General features: G+C 49.8%; 1 protein-coding gene across 1 annotated transcript; it reads right to left on the reverse strand.

Annotated features, from left to right (window-relative positions):
* Positions 1 to 4: 4 nt before the first annotated feature.
* Positions 5 to 9,026, reverse strand: LOC122194135 (E3 ubiquitin-protein ligase RNF123-like; the record flags this gene model as incomplete). The annotated part of the gene is made up of 16 exons (XM_042895055.1): positions 5 to 79; positions 616 to 687; positions 1,506 to 1,567; positions 2,031 to 2,130; positions 2,450 to 2,567; positions 2,999 to 3,072; positions 3,244 to 3,336; positions 3,933 to 4,058; positions 4,191 to 4,295; positions 5,070 to 5,184; positions 5,865 to 5,990; positions 6,915 to 6,982; positions 7,490 to 7,576; positions 7,975 to 8,060; positions 8,370 to 8,424; positions 8,929 to 9,026. Coding segments are annotated over 16 exons (1,460 nt in total), but the record flags the coding sequence as incomplete, so codon positions are not given.
* Positions 9,027 to 9,489: the final 463 nt, after the last annotated feature.

The raw sequence follows: 9,489 nt of genomic DNA on the forward strand, positions 1-9,489 counted from the left end.
CCCAGAAGAAACGCAGGGCAGCAATGAGCCGGTGCAGGAAGCACACCATGTACTCTGGTGGGCACAACACAGTCAAGTTCTAGGGCAACAATGAGAGTTCAGCCATTAGGGCAGCTGTGAAGGTGCTTCTTAGTTGTGGTGGCCACGTGGGCCAGGCAGAAACTTCCTGTTCTCAGTCCTGCTGAAAGCGCATGCACCCGTTTGCAAAAAGCACCTCTGGTTTCCAGCACCGGGATGGAGCCCAGTGCTGATGGCACCTAGCTGCTTCCACCTCTGGAAAACCCCTGGCCCTACAGTAACAAGCTGGTGTGATGGGAGGATGGATACCACGTGCTCTGCCTCTGAAGGTGGGCTGCTCGTTAACGCAGAGAGGCTGGTGAGGAAAGGGCTTCCTGCAATAATAATAACATCCCCACCTTCCTTAGCTGCAGGCCATCAGCCTGAGCCAAGGCCAGAAGAGCGGTCCTCACCCAGGTGGTGAAGAGGATGCTCTATCTAGGTATCAATTGCTCATCTGCTGGAAGCAGCTCAGCCAAAAGGGCAAGAGCTCCCACCCCAAAGGTACCAGAGAGCTCTTCAGGTGAGGCCTGTGGGAAGGCTGTCCCTCTGACTTACCCCTCTATTGCTAGCATTTTCCTGAAGAAACTTGCGGAATTTGTTCAGGAAGATGTATCTGGATGCTTCCCCCTGGCAGGAGGAAAAGCAGGTGGTGAACTCACAGGGAAAGGAACTCCCAGAGAAAGGCATTAACTGTCCACCTTTGTCATGTTTGCTCAGGGATGCATCTGGGCTTCAGGCACGTAAGGTAGAGGGGCTCCGTATATTTTTCCATATTAATTAGGCAGATCTGCAGCATTACACTACATCAGTGGGTACCCAGAACATCTGCAACAAGGTCTGGGCCTGCAGCAATGCCTGAGTCCTCGTGGGGTCCAAAGCTGCCGAGAAACAGAGCTGTATATGCTTGGGAGCTACATTCAGCAGGAGAAAGCAGTTGACCCAGCTACCACCATTGCTGGAGCACCCATGAGCAGCCTGTGGGCCACTGCTCTGCAGTGTTGTGTCTTCTGAGGCCCATACTGGGATGCTCTGATGACGGCCAGAAGATGCACAGCTTTATGCAGCTGAACATCCTCCACCTGCTCTGTAGAGGCACACGCTCACACCCCTGCCATTCCTTTTCTCTCTGGAATTAGTATTAATTGTGAGGGTAGAATGCACTGCAGTCAGACTGTGTCTGCCTAGTTCAACAGAAACACAAGGCTGGCCCAGGTGCGGCTCATGTCATCACTCAACACTGGCAAAGCATCTGAGACTATCTATGATTCTGTGATTCCATGATACCCCTTTAAACAGAGCCCAAAAACTGTTTCTGCAGTTCAGCCTGCCTTACCAGATCAATTAGTGAACTGCTTCTGAGGACAGAACGTCTCCACAGCTGCACTTCTGTACCTTACAAGTCCTGGGATGCAGAGATAATGTAGCAAAAAATCCAGAATGCTTACCCCTCCTCTGTCCTTGTTGTTCAGCAGCAGCTTCAGAATTTGAACCTGGAGGCCTTCCACCACTAAAACAGGGACACAGCAGTTTGCTACTGGACAGTAACAACTGGAAAGCAACTGCCCGTGCTAACTCCACCAGTGCCCTGTCATCAGGAGAAAGACCACCACCCCAGCACAAAGAACCAGGTCCAGCAGAATGCTAGCCCCATCACTGGGATAATTTTCTCCTTCTCCACCCAGCAATAAATCCATCCCCAGCTGATAAACAATGCCCCTAAAGGTGGGTTTTGCTTTGCTCACAATGCCTGGCACAGTGCTGCATATGTGGGCAGTGAGGACCCAACACTTGAACCCATCCACCAGGTGACAGTGGCCATGGCTGGCCCCTGCCTCTGCAGTGCAGCCTTTGTGATGGGAATACAGCTGCATGTCAGGTCTGGAAGGCGATTTGGAAACAGCTCATGGGTTGATCTCTCTGGCTGCACACAAAGAATGGGATCTTGGCAATCTCTCTCCTTCCTCACAGACCTTCAATGCGCTTCTTGAGCCTCTGGCAGCCTCTTTCATACGCTCGCCGCCTCAGTCTTTCCTCAGCACTCTCCTCCTTCACCTCCTTACTCTCCTTGCCCTGGTTGAGGAACAGACAGAGATTAGGAGGAGTACATAGCATGGGGCAGCATCCTGCCAAAGCAGAAGAAACTCACTGAAACTTCTTCTAAGAACACACAAGCCTATCTGCAACTTCTTTGACTCTGTGAGGTCCCCTTCCAAGTCTGATGCCATGGAAAACTGTCACCTCCCCAGCCCTGAAACACACACTCTAACAGGAGACGACAGGGCAGCAGAGGGGCACAGCTTCCACACAGCTCTGCTGAGTTTCCCCTTGTTAAAGGGCCCACAGACTACCGAGATCCTTTGGTCTCCTTAGCAGATGTGCCCCGACTCACCTCCTTGGTGAAGCGGTTTGGCCACCACGTGGTGGGAATGAGCTCCTGCAAACCAGCCTCCTCCACACGCAGCGGGCTCTTAATGTAGAAGAACACAACTGAACGGAGCACATCAAAGCTGCAGCAAAGTTAAAGGAAGCACAAGAAGCTGTGGCAGAGAAGGGATGGGGTTTGTTTTCAGAGCTGTAGTAAGAGACCCCTCTCCAAAACCACTCAAAGCTCTGCCAAATCCAGAGCCTCCTTCTCCTGGGAGAAGCCTCTTGCACTCAGCACAGGAGCAGCCCAAATGCTGGCACGGCAGTTAGTCAGCTCTGAAAGGAGTTAGAGCAGTGGTCTGCCCTAATGCCTAAGGACATCAGAGAAGTGGGTCAGGTACAAATAAAGATGTGACCCTCATGGCACTGCAAACTGAGGAGACTTGAGAAATGAGAAACGACCTCTCAAAGATGGGGTGGCTTCTGCCTCCTGGGCTCTGCTAATCCTTGCAGTCTCCTTGGCTGCATTATTGAGGGCAGGGAGAACAGAGGACTGAGGAGGCACAAAGGATACAGAACATTGCTGAGGAGATATTTCCTGGATTTCTCATGCTTCAAGACTGCAATGGTGAGCCGGAGGTAGTGAATCTAGGAAACGAGAAGCAAAACTGACTCATCTACAGAGGTACAGTGGGACAGAACTGCCACTGCTAGACCAAATAACTGCAGATAATCCAAAACATTAGGGGCCTTTGGACAAGGGAACATAACAGAAGCTGGCTAGTCACAGATTCCTGGAGACTCAGAAGTGCAACTCACTTGTAATCCTAGGTCTGGGATGATAGGAGAGAACCTGTAGGCCCGCAGCAGGGACATCAGTAGCTGCTTGAGGCACTCGTGCACTTCATATTCCTAGAAAACAAGAAACAACAGCAATGGGATGATGTCAGGAACAGCTATTGTTCCCACAGTGCAGCTTTGGAAGGATGCAGCATTTACTTCTGTATTGAAAACACAGGCACTCTGAACCCACAGCATTTGCTCACCTTACTCAACAGGGGAGTGTGAGCAGTGGTTGCTGCTACTACTTTACTACAGGGGAATAAGCTTCTGTGCAAGTAAAACCAACCCAGTGGACAAGCCAAAGTCCCAGGTCCTATTTGGCTGAGCTGAGTCACCCCTCCCCACAGCCCCCAAACCTCAGCCCTGGCAGAATCAATCCAGAAGGGAAAGACAAGCTACTCTTGTTAAATGTGATGGTGGAGGAACTGCCTTGTTGAGTCCAACTGACAGCCAACCAGTGGGACAAATGCTGTCTCTTCTACAATCTTGGCACCCCCACCAGCAAGCAGATTTGGCTTCACTTGGTCAGCAAGATAATCTCAGGAAGAAGAGTGTCTACCGCAAAACGGGATCTCGTCACCAGGAAGGCAGAGAAGTTGATCACTACCAGCATGTTCCAGTGCGTGCTCCTATTCTAAGCACCTCACAGCACTCTAACAACTCACCTCCATGAGAAGCCACATGAGATCCAGCAGCTGCTGAATAAGGGGATGGGCCTCCACTGCCCCTCCTCGCTCCAGGATGCTCAACAGGAAGGTCATGAGCACATCTTCCACCAGGTACACCTTGCACTGCAGGAAGACAGGCAAGTTGACAGCCTTCCAAGGCAGAATCACTTCCCAGCAAAGACTGAAGCTTGATCTACATCCCTTTGCATGAAACCAGATACCTACAGAAGCTTGCAATGAGCAGGCAAAACTCACCATAAGAGGGGAGAAATAATTGAAGATGTGGGCCAATGTAATCAGCACTGTGGGTTCTCCCTGCAGCTGCCACATGGATGCATCCTTCTCCACCAGCTTCCCTTCCTGCAATGACAAACCCAGAAAAACACAGCTTGGTGCCTGCCCAGTCCACCTCTGCACTGAGTGTACCAGGGGCCTGGAGCAGCCACTGCTTGCTAGAATTGGGCTAAAAACCTTGAATGTGGCAATTTAGGAGGCAGAGCAGCAGCCACGACCATGCCTCCATAGAGCTGTAGTGCTGTCCACGTGTCACTATCAGTCACATGCGTGCACCTTGACAATCTGTTTTTCCAAATGAAAACTCGTTTTCTGAGTGCACGTCATTACTTGCAAATGGGAATCTCTGCAGAGGAGGTCAACAAGTGAACGGGGCTTCCAAGTAAACTGAGACTATAGCAGAGAGCATTCCCCGTGCTTTGGGCATGAACAGAACATCTCTCACCCTCGAGGAAAAAAAGACTGGTTTGTACTGAACGTGGGTACAACCAAAACAGTTCTCATGGCAGAGAGCGTGACCCCATCACTGCACCAGGACATCAGGAGAATGTCCAAACCAATCTCTTTCCAGGCTGCAAAATCAAGTGCAGTAATTCTGAACCCAACAAACATCATCTCTTGGAAGGAAACTTTGTGGGACTGAGGGCAACAAGGCCCAGTACGATCTAACTGAAGCCTTAGGGTGGAACTATTAGGAATCCCATTTTGCAAATCAAAGACCAGAGATGTTATGCCACCATGTAAAAGCACATAGCTGTCAGGAAAAATCTGAGCACGTTCACAGTGCAGAACCACATCTCCTGGCATGATGTCCCAGAGCCACCCAGCAACATCACCTACCGTCACATCGATCCCGATATGGATCACATTCTTCAGGAAGCCCAGCAGCCTGCGAGCCTTCACGAGGTCTGCAACAGGAGGGTCTTGCAAGGGGCGGTAGCCTTCCACTGGATAAGTGGGCAAGTGTTAAGGTAAAATGCAATCAGATTCGTTCAGGACTTCTTTATCTGAGCAAAGTGTCTGTTTTATGGTATGCACGCCTACGTCAGAGTTCAAGGCAAAGTGCACTTCTGAGTGCATGACAAGCCACGAGATCTTCCCCTCGACACTGCGGGTACCAAATACTTCCCTCACTGCTTCTGATCAGAAAGGAGCCTCCATGACAGCTATCAAGGGGCACATTCAGGACTGCTGCAGGTCTCAGCTTTCACACAGAAAGGCAGCATCCAACGCTTTTGCTATGCTAGCGGTCCTGCATGGCTGAGAGATTGAACAGACCCAAAGCCAAGAGGTTCAGAAGCACAGAAGGGTTTCCAGCTCTGGAAAGTGACATTTTCTAGGATCTGAATGCCTGGAAACCAGCAGCTCCTGGCTTGAAGCATTAGCTGTTGATTCAGAGCTTAAAGTAAACTCAATTTCAGCAACTGCTAGTGCCAGCAAAGGTGACTGTGGGCCCTGCAGCTGTGGTCCAGCTGAGGGATGTCTGCTTCTTCTCTCCTTGATCCTGCTCTGAGCAGAAGTGCTAAGAGAAGAAAGTGAACTGCACTCAGACACAGATACTCCACAGCCTCCATAGATGGTCTCAGGGCAGGCTCTTCTCCCTTCAGATCTCCTCTCCCCACAACCAAAGGATATCGAAGTGGACGGCTTCCAAAGTTAAAAGCAACAGACTCTTTGAACGAGAGACTGATGGCAGGGAAGTAAGCCATTCCAGCACCTCTCGTGATGTTGTCAAAAGCAGTTCCTAGAGAGATGCCGTTTCTGAAAGAAGAAAAGCCCACAAGACTTTAGCCACAGTCAAAGGGTTTTGTGGTCCAGCAGGCAATTCATGTGTCTGCACTCCCCTCTCAGCGACCTGGCAACACAGACATCACAGTCATTCCTACTTCTAAACACCTGTAACCTGGCAGATGTGCAAACACCACAGTGCTGCTCTGCAACTACCCTGGGAATCACAGCCGAATTATCATCTGCATAGAATGGCATGGAAAGGCATTGGACTCAGCACAGTATGAAGAGCCCTGCTCAGCTCCAAGGGCAACCCAAATCCTTACAAGGTATGTGATTACCAGGACATTTTAAAGGCAGGTGGCACTTATGGCCTCATCCACTTGACACTGATAGAAATAGAAGGAAATAGAAGGAAAGAAATAGAAGGTCTTAGTCCACTCTTCTCTGAAAGACGATGGCAGCATGTGACAGTTTTTCATTCCAGCTGACTTGTCTCAGGCTGTAGTTTCAGGCCTAGGAACAATTTGTACTCAGGCTGGCCATTGCTCATTGTCCAGTGGAGATGGAGGCTGGAGATTTATCACATTTATCACACTTCCCACCAACTCTAGCACAGGCAATGTCTACACTTGCCATGAGAGCAACCAGTGGGGCTCAGCCAACTGTAGTATTAAGCATCCCAACACGTGCCTTCTCCTTCAAAATCCCAGCAAACTTTACAGCTATTTAGGAGCTTGAGCACTCTTCTAACAACTGCTCTCACCCAAATTTAGGAGACTCCAAAGCTCACTTAGATGGCTTCTCAAAACAAAGAAGAAAAGTAGAAGCTGGAGCTAACAGGGAACATAAAGGGGAGGAGGAAGAAAGAGGGATCAGCAACCTGCTGAGCAACGAGGAAACATGTAGATTATATGCAGCCATTCACAGAACAGGGAACTGGGCAAAGATGCTTACAGGCAGAAAGCAATAGTGCCTTCCTCAAGGTCTATCAGACAGCTGACGATGTCTCCTGCAGCCCAAGACTGCATTAAAAGCAGAAAAAAATATGTTAGACACATACCCAGCAAGTTCCCACATAAGAAGAAGGACTGTAAGGCCAATCAGTCCCTTATGATTCAGGGAAGAAGGAGTGGCAGCTCCTTCTGCCAGCAGCTCACACTGCATTTTCAGACACTTCTGGAAGCCTCTGGATGGGATTTTCTTTCTTCCTTTGAGCATTAGGAACACACATAGGATCAGAATAATGCTTATCCCAACACTGCATCATCCTCTGATGCGTTACAAAGAACCAGAGCCTTTCAGACATCACCAGCAGCACCGTGCTGGGAATCAATCTGCCGGGCTGCCAAACAAAGCACCCACACAGGGTGCCCAGCACCCCTCAAGTACAAATCAGTGCTGGCACACAGCCTCCCCAGGAGCAGACTGAAGCTGGAAGCACAAATCAAATGTTTTCCACAGGGCCCAGCAGAATCCAGTCAGCAGGAGACACCTGCTTTCTTTTCCCTTCCCGGAAGGACAGTACTCACTTTGCCATAGTTGGTAGTGGTCACGTTCCACTTGCGCACCCTATTGCCATCATATGCGTAGGAATCTGGAGTATCTCCAACTCCTTCCTGCATCACAGGATCAAAGAGGAGACTCAGAAGTGGACAAGCACAAAGGATCCCTCTCATTGCACGAGCAGCTTCAACGGGGAGACCGGCAGACAGGGAGCACAGCTGACAGCAGACACGGTCTGCCCATAGCCTGCGATCTTTGTCTCCGTTCCCTACTAACATTTGGGTTAGAAAAAGAGCACTGCTACATTACACCTCCAAATCACTGTCAAAGCAGCCCCCCAGGATGTTTGTCACCCTCCCTCTCAAGTGCTGCAGAGTGACAAGATAGTGAGACCCTGCAGATGGCAAACCTTCCCAGCACCAAACATCCCACCCAGTGCCTGACAAGAGCTGGCCTGGGCCTGCCTCCCCCAGGCAAAGAGGAGGAACACCGAGCAGCCAAGTTACACTACCTCCTGATTAAATCTGCAGTTGAGAGTACACCAGCCAATCTGCATGAGTCCCTGGGAGGAGATAAGCACCTCATAAATCCATTTCCCTGAAAAAAAAACAGAGAGACCACACAGTAAATCCGTGCCACTTGACTCACTGTTAGAGGAGTAGAATGTGATGCAGTTCCCATAGAAAATAACCTGGTGCACAAAGTGTATTTGCAACATCCCCAGGACTCCCCTCCCAGCTCTTCACTTGGGCACCACACAATTCTCCACCCTCCTGACTTCCTGAAAAACCAGTGGGTGAATTTGGGAAGACAGAGCTTTGGAACTGCAACATATGCAAGATTTCCTGTGCTCTCCATGCGTTCTTCTGGGATCTTAACCAAACCATCACCCACTTATCTTCTTACCTTTGTACACGCACGTTGTGGCCCTGATAGAGCCAAAGTTACTGTGGCCAATCACCTGGACCAATAAACAGAAGATTTTACAAAGTTAGGCAGTAAGGCCTCAAGCCCAAAGTGTAGTGAAGAATATCAGCTGGCGAACCAGCAGGAAACTGACAGAGACAAAGGAGAAAGGAAAAAGTACAGCAGCACAGCCTGGCCTCAGCTTGTTCTCACTGTTAAACAACATAACAAGAAAGGAAGGAAGAGGCAGCCACTGGAGGGAGGGACAGAAAAGTTTTTGCCATCCCCTCCTCTTGCTTAGCCAAGCTCTTCTGTGAGCCATTGGGCCAGCGTAACACTTCCCCACCCTTGCAGCTCCACTCAGAGCTTGCTAAGACTTGGGGGTACTGCTAGACCTTTTCCCAGGAGAGATCATTTCCTCCAGGACTCCTCAGCTTTTTGAGTACATTCCATTTAACAACACACTACAAAGGCAGTGAAAGGGACCTGCCATGACAAACAAACCGAGAGCTTTTAGTCTCACAAGCCCATTTCCTGCAGCAGCCAGCATCACACTCACCCCAAGTAAGTCATCATCAACCAGCAGGAGCCCCTCAAAGCCACTCGTGTGGTCCAGCACCACAGTAGAGGGACCGAGCCGGCCCTCTGTCAACTGATCTGAAACAGAGAGTTGCAGATAACTTGTTAGAAAAAGATGTGCAGGATTTAAAGGTAGCTCTGAAGAGTTGCCAGATAGACTGCAATGGTACCTGAATTCTGCACTCAGTGTTACACACATCAGACCGTGAGAACTTCAGGAAAGAACTTCAGGACACCCATGAGATCTAAAAGGAAGCTTGCACAGCAACAGCCTAGGCCTGAGCTAAGCAGCAGTCAGGTCATAAATGATAAAGGCTTCATTTATGAAGCCTTCATGTCATCTGAAAGTTTTATCTCTGCAAAGTTCAAAGGTCAAACTCTGACCCAAACGTTTGGCCAGCGTATCACATAACTGAGGGCAAGCTCTGACTGCGGTCTGCAAGAAAAATGCTTTGTAGGAGAAGAGCCAGGATGCATCCTGCCACTTCCTACCTCGTTCAGGGAAACAGATGCTAGCAAGAACAGAGGCAACAGGCTGAGG

Source organism: Lagopus leucura, unplaced genomic scaffold (genome assembly GCF_019238085.1).
Source record: "Lagopus leucura isolate 7727_CA_CO unplaced genomic scaffold, USGS_WTPT01 35259-0_obj-0_obj, whole genome shotgun sequence".
NCBI lineage: Eukaryota > Metazoa > Chordata > Aves > Galliformes > Phasianidae > Lagopus > Lagopus leucura.